This window comes from Gallinula chloropus (genome assembly GCF_964237585.1).
Source record: "Gallinula chloropus genome assembly, chromosome: 9".
Classification (NCBI taxonomy): domain Eukaryota; kingdom Metazoa; phylum Chordata; class Aves; order Gruiformes; family Rallidae; genus Gallinula; species Gallinula chloropus.
The window spans coordinates 16,769,471-16,785,465 of record NC_140094.1 but is presented as its reverse complement, the minus strand read 5'-3'; the positions used below and the strand labels follow the sequence as shown (position 1 = coordinate 16,785,465).

Here is a 15,995-nt window from a genome sequence, read left to right as displayed (position 1 = left end):
GAGAACACCACAAAACACATTGTCCCTGCTCAACTACTATCTCTCCTACTAGGAAAGGATCCCCAAGGCTGTAAGCCAAGCATCGGGCCTTAAAGTGTTACAAGCTTAGATACCAAGATACCACAATAGGGGCAGAAAAGCCCACATTGCTCCTCACTTGCTGCCCACAGCAACGAGCAGCCAAAGCCCTGGTACAGCACAGAAGCTGTGATTCACCTTCCCATGACACACAAACAAAGCCAGCTCTCGGGCCAGCTCTTTTGCTTAGATCAGGCCAGTTGGCCCATACATAGTAAGCTGTTTTGGACAAAAAGCATCACATCTGATTGTTACCAAACCCAAGCAGTTACATCTCAGGTTAATCTACAGCACACCAGGGCCAGGGACTACTGAAGTTCTTACGAGATACTAGTTTGGTTTTAAATGAGAGTTGCCACATTTGCACCAGCCAGAACCCATGATACCAACTGGAAAAGCAACACCCCGTCTCTAGCAGGAAGTGGGCAGTGTTTGTATGGCTGAGCTTAAATTTCCAAGCACTCAAGTTATTTGATTGTGTTAAAAAAAAAAAGAAAAGGTGAGTTTCAGTTCACTGTCTCCAACAGGCTGCCATGCAGCTTGTGCATAAACCACTCCCAACATGAGGCCCAAGTTCTGTCAGGGCTGTGTATACACCATTATTGCTATCTCCTCAGACTGGCTGCTTCCTTCCAGTCTGGAAGCAATGCTGAATCTCATTCCTCTGACAGTGTTCAGAAAGCACTTCCCATCAGGGAAAGTAACTCCACCAAGTTGGACAAGACTGATCCCACCCACCCTGTGTATTTCTTGAGCAGCAAATCTAGTGTCTCAGACCTCTGGCTTAGTCTGACCATTTAGTTATATATGTTGTCATTAAAATCCAACTTTCCTCTGTGTGCTTCCCTTCAAATGGAAGTCCCTTGGAAATTCTCCTTTGTGCTGCCTTTCCAACAACACTTACCTTGTCTCCTTCCTCAATGTCACAAATTTTCTCCAGCGTTGAAGGGTTGTAGGTCGGGAACTTCTTTCCACTTGTAGACTCGTGCCATTCATTGTTAATAAATATCTGAGGAGAGGGCAAGGGGAGCAGGATGGGGAGGACAAAGAAAAACCCAATTCAGACAATACAAAAAGCCATAAGTACTCCTCAAAGGTCCTGAGGGTCTTCAGTTTCCATTGATAGCAAAGTTAAGTGTGTTCAGTCTCTCTCCCAGGGAGACTATTTGTGATACTGACAGCATTTATCCAAACCAGAACCTGAGCCAGAGAACAGATGAAAAAGCCTTCATGCACCCAGATAGTTCTGAGCAAGAGGGAAACAGAGGATGGGGCCCACAGAGTATAACACCGTAATTTGGCAACGAGGAACAGACAGTTTTTGAAATACATCTCCATGGGAACAGCAAGCAGACACCAAGAGAAACTGGTGTGGTTCAGGCAAAAGGAGCCCCTTGTTACACGCTACAAATGAAGTGTCAGAGTACAACATTACTTGGCTGTTTGTATTCTGCCCCCTCTTCAAGCATCGACCAGAGAGGGTAAGTACTGGCTCAGTTCTACTCCACCATGCCTTGTCACTGGCTAGATCAAGCCTCCCACGTCACTTGGAGTCATCTGTGACAAGATTTAAGTGTTTCAAAATATTGCATTTCCAGAGCAAGAACAAACAGTCCCAGTGTTGCGTAACTGAAAACGCATCAAATACTAGAGCGTTGTTACTCCCTGTAAACAGAGCATGAATACCTATATACAATTAATTGATTCAACATGCGTCTTATCCACACAGCCATCTAACTTGGCAGTGTTATATTTTATAAATATACTTTCAGTAAGATTAGATGAAGTAATCTTTATTAGTAGCCTGTTAGTGGCTGTAAGCTAGTACTTTTACTTGGAAGTCACCCACATTTGCTATCTTGTTTATGAGTCTTTACACACCACCAGGAGATTAATGTTGCATCCCTCACATTCGGCATTCCCACTGCTTTGGGTCATAGTTTTCTTTCCTTGGACAGCTTTTTTTTTTTCTTGAAAAGAGTTTCTCCCAACTATTTCTGCAAAAAGCATCTGAGATGTAACTGGTGTAGAAACTGCATTTTTGGACCCACCTGTTTCAGACAGACAGAGAAAAAGTTTTGCCAGAAAAGGTGCCAAGTGGAACCACAAGAAAAGATAAAGTGTTAGAAATATTAACTGACACTAATGCTCACAAGCTACCTCTGTTATCCAAGTATTGAATTTTAATTATCTGTTAAGAAAGAAACATTTTAACTTCAGTTTCCCTGTGTCTCACTAACATATCACATTTTAAGTCTGGGAGATACAGCAGGAACTGTAAAGTTACAGCATCAGGTATATGCTCATAAGCTAAGGACTGAGGAAGGGACACTGTTTTTTCCTCCACATTCAACATTAATTCTACGTGAAAGGGCTAGGATGGGAATGCAACATTCCTAGAAGCAGGAAAGCATGAGAATGACAGGATCAGGCTGTTTTAAATGTAACAAATATGCTGGCATCGTTCTGGGAATCATACCACAGAGCCCATAGTCAAACAGAAGAATATATCAGTCGTTCATGCTTCATACCCAGGATTTGGGACACAAATTGTGGACAGATCACTTCCATCACACATCCATGACAAGCATTAAGCTGTTCCATAAGTAAGATCTTTGTTGAAAACTTTTCCTCTCCCCCATCCCTGTAACTGGTAGAACCAAAAATAAAAAATCTCTGCGAAGCAGAGGAAAGCGTGCCGTCAGCTGTAAACATCTGGTGAAACTCAAAGCTTGTAGACAACCCCTCACAGCTTTATGAAAGCTGACTGCTGCTCATTATTTTCTCAGATGCACCGGGAACATCAGTTCAAGTGTCAAATTCACACTTTTAATTAACACTGGTTACCACTTTTTAGAGACTACCTTGACACGTTCAGTGCACAGACTCTAGCAAAACTCTGGAGAATAAAATGTGTTTTAAAACATACATGGCTGCAGAATCCGATCCCAAAGGAGTATTTAAAAGTGTTCACAACAATAAAAATAACAAAAACCAGAACATTTGGAAGTTTAAGAACCCTAATGGCTGTGTCCATTTTGGACACAGGAAAGAGCTGTTTGTGCAGCATTACGCCATTCTGCAATCAGCAGCTGCAGATCCAATTTGCTGCTAAATGACAAGTTTATCTTACAAAGAAAAAGTAGATAAATTTGGGATGTTAAAAATTAATCTAGTCCAGTGATTACTACTAATTGCTAATCTGTTGCAGTACTTCAGATGCATAATTCAAATCAACACTTCACTGGATTAGCTAGCGCTGTTTACTCCTCAGTGCAAGAGAATGAACCTCAAGTTCTGCTCTTTTAAAAAAGTATTTAATACAGAAGCATAAGAGTAATTACAATGCTCACTCAGGCCCTCCAAGTCTTTCAGTCCAGCCACATAGTTCAAGTTATGGCAGTCAAGGCCACCTAGCAGTGTAACTAGCCAGGATATTTTCCCCGCTGCACAGGACAGCGGGTCAGGCTGTTGTGGAACAAAAAGCGACTCAGCTATCACAGAGCTATGGCTGCGCCAGGCAGCGGGGATTTCTGCAGCGGCGCTCAGCTCCACACCAACAACAGCCTCAACTCTGAGGGACGGGGTAACCCAGCTCTGGGGCCTTCTGTTAAATCTGAGATATCAGGAGCAAGTATCAAAAGGGAAGCTCGATGGAGAGCGGAGAGGTGTGGGTCTGTGTGGGCTTGCTGCCTGAGCCCTCGTGCCACAGGGAGGCCATGGAGGAGCTCTGTTGGGATGGCGAGACACCAAGAAGACGAGTGTTAACGCCGTTTGTCTTCAGGAGCTATAGGGTGGCCCCAGTCCCACCACAGAGCTCTCTCACAAGCCCCAGTCCCGCAGGTGCTGGCCCTCCCCACACTGAGCAGGGCCCAAACCCAGACCCTGGCACCGACCCCCCCTCCCAGCAGGGCCTCACCCGCCACAGGGGCAATTCGTGTCAAGGACAGCTGAATGAAACCTGGGCAAGCAGCTTCCTCACCGATAAACCCCTTCTCTCCTCTGCCTGGGCTCACCCCATCCAAATCCGATTTCACTGAGCGATAACGCGACGCAAGACACATTCACTGTGCGGCTTGGCAAGAACAGCACAGGGAAGATGGCTGTCAGGGCGAGCGGGAGGGGACAGGCCAGCATGGCACCACAGCCCTCACACACCAGCCCTGCTGCTGGTCAGAGCCAGGGCCTGCGGTGCAGCCAGGGACAGGTGCCCGCACACACCTGAGGCAGCACCAAACACTCAGCGCCTTCCCCCTCTAAAACAAAATCAATATGGGGTTCTTGGGCTTTGGGAATTGGGGCAACAGCAGATCTCTAGACACCCTACAGCCATTGCTTGCTCCAGTCACTCAACACATGTACACCCCACACAAGCCTGCTGTCCCAAGCAGCAGGAAAACCCCAAATTACAGAGGGCAACAAGGGAGAAAGCGCCCACGACAACTACCAGCGCCTTGCCGCCAGCCTGAGCCCACCACCAGGCATCGACGACACGGCAGCAAAGCCCACCGCCCCTCCCCTGGCCAGCTCACCTTGGTGTACTTCACCTCCAGGCTCCGCAGCGGCCGCGGCAGCGGCAGCGGCGGCACCTTCCTGTCAGGCTGCCCGTTCTCCACGGCTCCGTTGAGGGCGGCCATGGCCCCGCCGTCGAGCCCGCGCCGCCCTCTACCGCTGACAGCCCGCGGCGCCGCCTTAAGAGCGGCTCGCGCCGGGCGCCACCGCCCACTCCCATTGGCCGCCGTCCCGCCCCGCCCTTCGTCCCCGCCCACTCCCCCTCGCCCCGCCCCGTTACCCATCGCGCGGCCGCGGTCCTCAGGTAACGGGCGGCGCCGCCCCGCCGAGGCACCGCGGCTGCCGGCGAGCCGGGGGGCGCCAGTGGGCTGCGCCGCCGCCTCCGGGCTCCCCGCGGGGCACCTCTCAGCGCTCCTCTCCCAGCTCCCCTTCGGGCTGCCCCTGCGGGCTCCCCTCAGAGCTTCTTGCGGGTCTCCTCTCTGGGCTCCCCACAGGACCATGGCAGGAGGACACCCACAGAGCCGCAGACCGCTCTGCTCTGAGGCAGCCCGTGGCTTGCAGGCAGAGCAGCCGCACTGGCTTCTCCCGAGGCGAGGCGCAGCAGCGGGGAGGGGGACGAGGGCATGGCCCCCGCTACCTGCTGCCTCTGCAACCCGCCAGCCACGAGAGGACACCGGCATGGGTCTCCACAGGAACACCCCTGCCCTCTCCAGGTGTGGTGGCAGGGAGCAGGTTGTCCGTAAGGCTCTCCCCTCACTCCCATGTTGTACCCTCTAGTCCCAGCTAGAAGGGCCTTTCCCCATTACTCCTGGCACCTTCCTCACCCCTGTCCTTCACTCGGTGCCTCTGCAGAGCCTCCCGGCGCTGTCCAGGAAGAAGGGTTAAATCAAGCATCCGACAGCAACTCCCCCGCATCCTGTGCGCATGCAGCGGTCTGGGACCCGTTTGGCTCTCCCAGTCAAAGGACTTCAGCCTACCCAGGCAGGACTAGGACCTTGGGCTGAAACTTCCTGCAGCGATGAGTAACCAACACACTTGTGTCCCGCACAGGCAACCTCCAGCACAGCGTTCATAGTAGCGTTCTCAAGTACATCAAGAAAGATGATGTCTTTCAAGAAGTCCTGGAGGATATGGAACATGTCTAAAGTGACAGCTCTAGGCTCTGCGCCTGAACAAGTTCATTATGTATTGCTTAACTTCATTCTGAATAAAATATGTGTAAGTCTCGGCAGGCTGGGGGCCAGGACACAAGGAGCACCCTTACACCCACACACACATGGAAGATAATACAACATATTTTCCATATAACAAGTGGCGAGATGCCAGAAGTTATCTTACAAAATGTTTCACAGAATCCGTAATCCCCAGCAATAGTCAGCACTTTGCTGTTAGAGTGCTTAAAAATACTCAGCACTTCCAAAGGCAGAAAGCCTGTGATATCATAGCAGCATAAGCATTAGTGCTGATTCAGAAAGGAAAGTACTACCAATGATTCAAACCCCACTTCCTGCAGCTTGCAGGATGTTCTTGGAGGTCCTCTGCCCAGGTGAAAAACTAATTTCGGTCATGAGAGCCACCAGTAACACAAAGGAAGATTCCACACACCCTCCCCCCACAGTCTGTATCTTTATGTGACAGATCCCTGAATCGATTTCTGTTGAACTGTCAATACTGAAGGACTCATCCTGCCAAGCAGCCACAAGGTATTATCTGATGGGAAAGTGGTTCAGCTACAAACAATTTATGGGAACATCCTTGTCTGCAGTGGCAGAATCAGATGAACATTCTTAGGAAATAAAGGGATGCATTACAACAGCAGAAATGTTTATCTCTAAGATGTCCAGTTGTAACTGTCTGGTTGTTAGTTCCCACAAAAGCTACAAAAGTGTCAAAGCTAGAAGAACCTCTCAACCCAATCCCAACATATTCCTAGTCCCGATAAAGACAAGTTTGGATGCAGGCTATCTTTAAATGTCATCAGTGACTTGACAGGATGTGCAAGTTGAAGTCTTAGACAGAAAACATTTCTGTCTGTTTTCTCTGGAAAAGTCGTGGCCTCTGATCCATTTTAGGACCAGTGCATCATCTGGCAACAGAACATTTGGGGCCTCTAGAAATTTGCCATTTCTGATTTTACCACACAACGCTGTAAGCAATAATTTGATAGTTCAAATGTCAGGGAGTAAAGAGGGAAATGTTACATAGGTGACAATATCTGTCTGTATTTCGCCCACAGAAATGCTCAGCTGAAGTGGGAAGTACTCTTCTAGTTAAAGGACAAAATACCTGTACAAGGAGAAAGATGAATAAGAAGGTCCAGGAGAAGCAGACTCTAAAGAGTCTTTCCAGTGGGTTGTCTTGTGAGGAATGACCTTGTCTCTTATCTCTCCTGAAGAAGACTTCTTTATGAGACATTCATGGGAAAATTATTTTAGGCATTATTGCTCCTTCGAGTTGAGGCATTGTGAGATACCTCTAAGGCAAAAGTTCCACATGCAGGGCTTGGGGATGCGTAAGCCGTTTCAAAGTCTGTGTGAAGGGAATGAATTGTGAGTCAGCGACATATGAATGAGCTGAAATAATAAACTTTAAACCATGTAGATAGTTGGATGCAACATTTCCCTTAGTGACGTCAGAATAAGAGTGACAAAACGTTCCACTGTCAGAGAGTTTTGCAGACACTGACTGGTCCCTTGTTGGGCAAACTCGGTCCTACCATAAACAGGAACAACTCCACCAGCCTCAGAAAACATCTCCTCTTGCCAGTGCTTATATTGGATCCACAAAGGTAGAAACACTCACTCCTACAGACTGCTGGACAGTGAGGTCAGCGGGAGATGCCATAAAAACAACAGCAGAACCCCAATCAGAACAAGTGAGGGACATTTTATGCTCATTCCCATGCTCCAGGAGGACCATTCCACCCTTCGGATAGATGCACTGAAATATGGGGTTTACCTAAGTTTGTAACAGTTGATAAATGTGTCAGAAACAAACGCAAGAGGAAAAGCATCTGTTAACAAAAGGTCACGTTACTATTGAGTCACCCTGTTACGTTCAACTGTTGTGGGAGCGTTTGCAGAGGTGTCTGCAACATGTGTCCTTAACCGGCTGCACTGGCTGCGGCAGCCCTGAGTGCCCTGGTGCTGTGCTTTCTGCAGAGCCCTATCTACCTGAAAGTCCCTACACTGTGAGTATGGGGGCTCTGCTCTGCCAGCCAGCACAAAGATTGCCTTTCCAACTCTTGGGTGGGGCATATTGGCTTTCAAACCGACTGCCATGAGTTAGACCTGACCACGCTTTTCTGTACCAGTCTGTGCCAAAAGCAGCCACAGGGTGTATTCATGCTATGGTGTAGCTGTCTCCCCATCTGCTATGGCACCAAGGGTCTCTGTAGGAATTAATCTCTCTGACTTCTTCACCTCATTTAACCATAACAAAGGGAATATTGCTGGTGGTAACTCCTCCTCCAAATATACGTTGCTCCTGTAAACATGTTTTATGTCTTGGCTCCACACTGGGAGTGCAGGGGGTATCCAGAGGATGACCTGAGAGCATGATGGTTCCAGACAGCTTTGCCATCCAGCCCTGCAGATGAAGACAGATTTGGCAGTGGGGCAGCTCTTCACCTCAGACCAGTGGTTCATGCCCAGCCAGCAGCGAGGTAGCAGCTGAGAGTGCTATACAGGTTGATCCATTGATAACTGAATGAGATTTTCCAGCCAGTGCTGTAAAGCTGTGCTTCAAGCTGACCAGAAGTCCCGTAGCCATGTAGTTAACATGGTACAGAGCCAAAGCTTATTCTCCTTGGTTTCCATACACCCCAAAGCACATACAAAAACACAAATAACGTGTGTGAAGCAGTGTGCTCTGACAGGCTACCAAGGCTGTATGCTCCAGCATTCAACAGCTAGGAGCTTTCAGAATTTACCTGGTTTTGTGCGTCCTGATGAGCTGTAATGGAGCTATCCATGCCCTTTTCCCCCTCATTCCGTGCTGGCACTGGTTGCTTCTCCTGAGAAAACAGCTCCCCTCATGATATATTCTCCTCTTGTTTACTGTGCAGTGATGGGGTTTTTTTAACTGCCTGTTATTCAAACTGTGCTTTGGGCACAAAATTCTTCATTTCCATACGGTTTATCCATGGTGCTCACGACAGCAGCGTCTGTTTCACACCCAGCAGTTCCTTTTCCAGTGATTTTGAGAGGATGCTAATCCTGTATTATCAGTGACAAAGGAAAGCAGGCAGCAATGAATTAAAAAAATGGGGGTCTTCACAGTTTTAAATTCTCAATCTGAGTCACCTACTGCCTGGGCACTTGAACTGATAGGTGCTGGGAGCTCAGCTCCCACTGAGCCCAGCCAAGGCAGTAATTGCACAATAAGCTGGATCTGAAGATCTCCCACCTAAACCCCCAGATAAGGCAGACTATGCAGCTGACTGGGCATTGCTCCCCAGTGACTTTAATCTGGAAATATTCTTATGTTTTCTGTGCCAGAACTTACTATTCCTGTAACTTTGTTTTTCCCATGTGCTTTTTTCTAGGGTTCATGCTATTTTTTTCCAAGTAAATTTTAAAACCCCTAAATTCCATCACTCTTGATCAAGTTCATCCTGATATGGGTTAGCAGCAGGATGGATTGTTTTGAGCTGCACTATGATCGGCATTTGACAGGCTCCCTCCCAGATAGCTGCAGTGAACTGTTTAATTGCTGTGGGCTGGCCATTTGAAGGGAGCAATACAGTTTTGGTTTTGGTTTGTTTAGCCAAATATTTTCCCTCTGCAAAATCCCAAGATCCATTCCAGACCCCAGAAACAAATGGGGTCTAGTGAGCTCCCTCAACCTGGTCCCCTCTAGCTGGCTTCTTCATGAAACAGTCCCTTAGATACCTTTGGGAAGAAGCTATTCAGTAACAGTGGCAGCTATTTGCCTATTTACCTGCCTAAATAATTATGTAGCTATCTATTGCTAATTACTGTGCTTAAAAGTTTGGCTTCTACGCTGTTTTTTTGCTGAGTTCATTGAAGCCAAACCTGATCAGCTGCGGTATAAAACAAGCAGGAGAAACGGTGATAACTGCTGCCTTCAGCTGTGAGAGATGTTGCAAGCAAAGTTAATGAAAAAGCCTGCCATATTACAGCAGAACGAGTTCTACTCAGTTTATCATCACATGCAGTTTCCAAAGGCTTGCAATCCAGTGAGATGCCTTTAAAAGAAATTTAAAAAACCCCACCAACCAGCCAACCAACCTGTCCTGAAGATCCTTTGCAAATCCTCTGTATTACGTGGGTAGTTTGGGGGTTTTTTAAAGTTAATCTGACCTTACTTGGGCTGTGCTGAATATTAGTGGAGAAAGGCTGTAGGCGTTGGAGTTTGAAGCAGCCTTACCCCATGATCTCACTGTATTTCTATTGCCCTCCTCATGCCCTATAGGTTAAAGCTTCCATTTAAACACACCTCAAGGTGGGGGGAGAAGAGTTTCATTTCCCATTCCTCTCCACCTCCACAAAAACCATCAGAAAAGATGAAGTCAAGCAAGATTCTGTGAGGTGCTGTTTGTGTAAGGGTCTGTAATCCTAAACATGACCTCATGACTTTGGTGGCTCAGGAAAAATGCAGCCTTTTTATACTTTGCACTGTAATTATTCCATGAAGCAAAATCCTCCATCAAATTCATTTTCTTTGTGCATATCACACATACTAAACTGTGACTGTGCACACAGACTGGCCTTCCCTTTGGTTTGCCCATCTCCAAAAGTAAATTGGAAATGCTGGTGGGAGGGAAATAACAAACAGCTGAACATTTTGAAGCCCTTTATACTTAAAAAAACCTTTCTATTTCCTCTTGCTTTCACTTCTCCCTGCCAGGAAGAGGAATAGAACAGAAGCAAGTGCACGATAACCTACTAAGATAGTGTCTGTGCTATGAAGAAGTTCAAGGACCTGTTTCATTACAGCCCATTCAGTGTGTCTGGCACCGTGGAGCTGATGGGAACCACTCCCCACATTGATCTAGCTGCAGACCTGAGGATTATTTGCCTACAAACAGCTATTGTTTGCAGGATTGGCAAATGAAAAAAACAAATATGTTTGTTTTCTCCACGGATCACTTCACTTCCTACTTTCTCTTGATAAGAAGCACTTGGGGCCAGCGCCCAGGTTTTGGAAGCAGCAGTTGTCTAGTCAGGAATTGAAGAGCCTAAACTGTGCTTTCTTCTCCTGCTCCTTCCTCCCCAGCTCTTTGCTCTCACTCATCCTCACATCTGTGCTGGGCCCAATGCCCAACAAGTCTGCGTTAACGGCTGAGCACACACAGGCTTGTGCAGCTGAACAGTTTGCAATGCAACGTACCCAAGTGCCACGATGTCTTCCCAAATCAAGCTCCTGCAAACAATCTTTGTTTACAGGAGGAATCATTCGGCTTCCTGGTGCTCCTTGTGAGCTGTGCCCAGCTGACTCCAGCCAATTCGGGTCCTTCCCAGAGGAATGGTTTTGCAGGGCAGTGTCACAAACTAGGAAATAGAGAACAGAGCAGGTAAACAAATATCCTTAAAGAAGATAGCATCCCATGTCTTGATCCCCCAAACTCGCTCGGACTTAATGTTAAGCCCATGAGCAGTCCCAGATGACTTCAGCAGAGCTCCTCACATGCTTACACAGTGCATAGCATTTGCCAGATCAGAGCTTTTATGTCTAATTGCAAAATAAAAGGCAAGTCTCCCAGCCCGATCAACTGTAATGAATTGTTATTAACAGCACATTTTTAAAATCGCCGTGGGGCAGATCCCAGGAGGACCCACTGGGGATAAAGTGATGTGGACTTGTTGCAACAGAACCTGGAAATACTTTTTCTTGGACAAAGCGCTCTGCCAGTCACACGAAACGCTAACCGTGGTGAGGTTGTTTTTACAGGCTTTGACCTGTGCAAGGCTCTCTTTTTTTTTTGCAGTTAGTCTCTGCACGGTCCCTCTCTTTTGCACCTTTTGGGCTGAATTCTGCTGTTTGAACTACAAGTCGGAAACCTGCTCTCCTCCTAACCTCGGGGGTACTTTCTATAAGGTTTTATTGACTTCACAACATCCCAACGTACCTTGACAAGCCAGAGCAGAAAGACCCACATCACGGCACATACTCGCCGGGCTCTTTCCACACCAGGTCCGCATCCACAACCCCGTGCTGCGGGGTCCTGTCCGTGTCCCCTCCGGCGAGGGGGCGAGCAGCACAATAGGCGACATTGTGTCCCGTCCTCCCCTCAGCAACTTCCCTCGCTTCCAGGCGGGGGACAGACAAATCGGGACGGGGGCGGTGGGGGACGTGGGGGGGGGGGGGGGGGGCACACACGCCAAAAAAAAGCGCGAGCGAAACCCACCCAGGTTTGCATGCTGGCATGGCCCGCCTGTTAATGAAGAGACAGCCCTCATTAAGAGGACCACGGCGTGCACACCCCACCAGAACCGTGCCCCTGTTCGCTGCCCGTTTGCAGCCCCGACAATACCGGCGTTTGAGGGCAGAGCCGCGGTGCTGCCGCCGACGCGGCGCTCAGCGGGCGCGGAAGGTTGCGCGGCCGCTCGGGGCTGGCGTTTGCACCTGGGGCTGCCGCGGTTTAATGGACTTTAACACATGCAAACAAGAGCTTTTGTTGGCGGGCACAAAGGCTGCCCCCGGCGCGGGGCTCTCCCCAACACTGCCCGCATTGTTTCCCCTCCGCTGCTTCTTGTCACCCTCCTTGTCAGAGTTTAATGAGGACAACGAGATTTCGCAGGCTCATTTCGCACTTCAGCAACTTTCTAACACTTTCTAACGAGGGAGAAGGGGTAGGAGAGATCGCGGGGCGCAGGGGAGGAGCCGGCTTCGTTCCCGCGGGCAAAGACCCGCATCCCGACACCCGCATCCCCGGGGCAGGTGCGCTCGGGGCCGGGGCTGAGCCAGGATGCGGAGCTGAGCCCGGCCTTCCCGGGGATGCTCAGCCCCTTCCAACCCAGCCCCGGTACCTCGATTTATCTCGATTAAAAAACCAAATTAATCTCGTCGGTTTAAACTCGGCCGGGAGGTGGGGGGGAGGGGGGGTGGGTCTCCGGGATACCCGGAGGAGCCGCGATGCTGCGGGGACGTGATGGCCCTCTGGGACCGAGGTGGGCAGCGATGCACTTCCCCGGAGCAGGTAGCTTTCCCCGGGGACCGGCTCCACGCTTTTTCGGCCGGAGATCCGCAGTTTTCCCACCTCCCCGCGGCTCCCGCTGAGGCCGAGCATCCCTCCTAGAAGAGAGAAGCAGAGCGAGGGGGATGCTGGGCTCCTCTCCCACGCCCCTGGGGCAGTTTCTCCCCATCCCGGGAGCGCTGGGTACCGCCGCGGCATCACCGAGCAGGATGAGCCGCGACTGTGCGATCGGCTGACGCCGCTCAGCGCGTTCCGGTGCTCCGGAGCTAAAACGGGGGGATCGGGGTGCCGGCCGGCCGGGGCCGGTGAAACTTTGGGATTTACACAACCAAAGCCAAACCCGTCGCTTCCCCAACGTGCAGCGGCCAGGCCGTGCCCTTCGCGGTGCTTTAACTGCTTCTGGGTTTTGGGGAGCGATTTTCCCCCTCCCCAAGCGCAAACATCCCCCTCGGGCTGGTTTTATTTCTCCTTCTCCAGATAACCTGCCGTCCCAGGCAGGTCGCCGCTGCGGTTTTCGGTGTTTTAGATGCGGATTTCGGGAAGGATTTGCCTTTAGCCTTTGCAAATCCCCATCCCTGACTCCTGTTCCCACGACCGAAATCTCCCCTCTGTCTGCCTTTTCCCCAACCCCCCCCTTTTTCTTCCCCCCCCCCCCCCTTACTTCCCTCTTCTGTGCGTGTGAGAAATTCGGAAAACTCGAGAAGTCGCTTAATGCAAAGGGATTTTTAACACACAGAAGTATGCGGTGAAAGAAAAAACACCCACAACCCACCCCAACCGCTTAATTAGATATTTACCGAAGGAGCCATTACAGCCTGCTGGGTATAACACAGAGTTTATAAGTTCCCTGGCCACAAAGAAATTCAGTAATTACCTTTTTTTCCCTCCCCTACAATGGGATGGGTTGAGGATGGAGCGTGATAAACTTAACTCTGTTCCTAGGCTTTTTTTTTTTGCAGATTAGCCTTTGGTATTCGTTGGTAAATACCAAGTGAATAGAGACTGTGTGACCACAGTCCCTTGAATTAGGGACAAACATTTCCTCTGTGCATTTTAAATAACGCTACTGCCAAATATTTTGTTACCAGAGATCATTATCCTTTGAATGAAAACTCTGAGGAGTAAAGACATTGGTTTTGTCTTTGCTGGTGTGGAACGGACTATATGATATCTAGAACAGCACCGAGCTCTCACAAATCGCTATATGATTTCTACTGCCAGGTTCTGTGATATTGGATACGACATAAAAATAAAAAAGCCAGGCAGATAGACACAGAAACTCACAGAAACCACCTGTATATTTTGTTTCAAAGGAAAATCTCAGCTATTGTCTTACTGGCTCTGGTTCTGTTAGGCCTTGGATCTGCTTAATCTTTAAAGCTATTCAAACAAATTGAATGATACAAGGCAAGGCTCCTATAATTAATCCGGATTCTTGAATTTTGATACAAACTTTTATGTAACCGAGCAGTTTCTCTCTTTTCCTTGAAAAGACACTAAATAGACACTAAGTCCTTCTGTCAAGAGTGCTACCACGAACAAAGTTAAAAGGAACAAACCTGGAAATTTTCCCTTTGCCAAGAAGAAAGGGAGGAATATTAGAAAGAGATGCAAATATCAAGTCATGGGAGAGCTGGTATGGGTGTCTGGACAGAGACCAAGTTTTAAAGCAGCCTGTATGCCACAGACTGCCTGAACACAGACACAGAAACCGTGGTTTGTCCCAGGTAAAGCTTTTGCAGGATGTTATTTTGTCAGTTTATCTGAACCTCACAGGGACTCAGTGCTGGCACTCTCATGTCTCATTTGAACCGTTCTAAATGTTTGTTCTTTCCCTGCTACAGTCCAAAGAAAATGGAAACGATGCCATCTGGTATGGAAGAGCTTGTGATGTTAACCCTGAGCTGCCACTGCAGATGATGAAGCCATAGCTGTGGTCTGCCCCTTCTCACGTTATGCAATTTAGGCTCAGGATTTGGCAGAACTACTCCAGAATGAAAACTTTGTAGAGCTTTACATCTTGTGATGAGGCATTGCTGAAATCCCCCAAGCCACAACTCCTTTGCAGGACTTGGCATTTTATCCATTTTGCCTAGATTATCAGAAGAAAAATGATCTCTCTTTCCTCTTCTCATGTTGGCTGTCCAGCCTGTGACTTTAGTGGAAAATCAGTATGAAGAGGAAGGCCTTTAGGCCTGGACCTGCTAAATAACTTGCAGGTTGCAAGTGGTTGAAGCCACTGGTAAATTCCTCAGAGACCCAGCACAGACTCAGTTGGTGTAGGCAACTCTCCAGGTTACCCCATGGCTCATCTGCACCCAATAGCCCCCATTCTCTGGCTCTCCAGCTTTCCTCCCTCCTCTCCCATGCAGAATTTGCTTTTAAGCACGTAAAATGCAGCAAAGGAATTAAAGCCTTTCGGTTTTTGAAGCTGATGTGCCTCACAGTGACAGTTTATAGAGTGCAGGTCTTCCACTCAGATGTATGGAAAAGGACCCTCTGCCCTCGGGGAATTACTGGCTGGGTTGAATGAGTTGGATTCCTTGAGTTTCTGACCAGACCTGGGTCTGACTGTCTTTTCACAGACACAAACAGAAGCAGTGCTGCCTATACAGACAGAGCAGAAAGCTGTGCCCAGGGCCAGCTGGGCATGCAATCTTGTCCTGGATCACATCAGGCGAGTCCCTCTCTGGTTGATGCCTTACACCCCATGCCAGTTGACTGTTCCACCTTGTACTCTTCAAGATGTAGCTTCAAACCATGTGCCCGGGATGCTGGTGCTCTGTGCCAGCCCTTCACCATTCCCAGTTCCTCTAGAAAGGCAGGGTAATGCCCAAGGCTTGGTATCTGTTCTCTACAGAAGTGTCACATCCTCAAGCTTGTCTAAAGATCATTTGGAGCCAGGCTGTTCATTTTAGGATGGGAAAAGAAAGAAAACTCAGGCCAGCTAGATTCCCTGGTCCCCATGGGAGCAGGGGATGACCCAACATAGCCCAGTGCCCCAGACAGGATGGTTTTTGGGTGCCAGTAGCTCCCAGGGGCTGCTGCCAATGCCGATGGGTCTTGTCACAGCTGCTCAGTGTGCCGCCCCGAAGAGGCCACTGGTGATAGCACTCTCCAGGTGTTCAGCCTGAGAACAAAGAGCCTTTTCAGTGGCTGCTGAGAAGGAAGAAGCCTCCTTGCTGGTTGCAAAATGGCTTTCCTGGATGGCAATATTTGGTTACAGTAAGATCTGTTATTTCAG

At 48.8% G+C, this 15,995-nt stretch overlaps 1 protein-coding gene across 2 annotated transcripts in view; it reads right to left on the bottom strand.

Annotated features, from left to right (window-relative positions):
- Positions 1-4,715, bottom strand: part of ALDH1A3 (aldehyde dehydrogenase 1 family member A3) — a gene marked incomplete at its 5' end in the record, with an annotated part of 33,511 nt that extends 28,796 nt beyond the window's left edge. For both annotated transcript variants that reach the window (XM_084268167.1, XM_084268168.1), the window contains 2 exons: positions 983-1,087; positions 4,611-4,715. In XM_084268167.1, the coding sequence (XP_084124293.1) occupies positions 983-1,087; positions 4,611-4,715 (210 nt within the window). The remainder of the gene's footprint in view (positions 1-982; positions 1,088-4,610) is intronic.
- Positions 4,716-15,995: the final 11,280 nt, after the last annotated feature.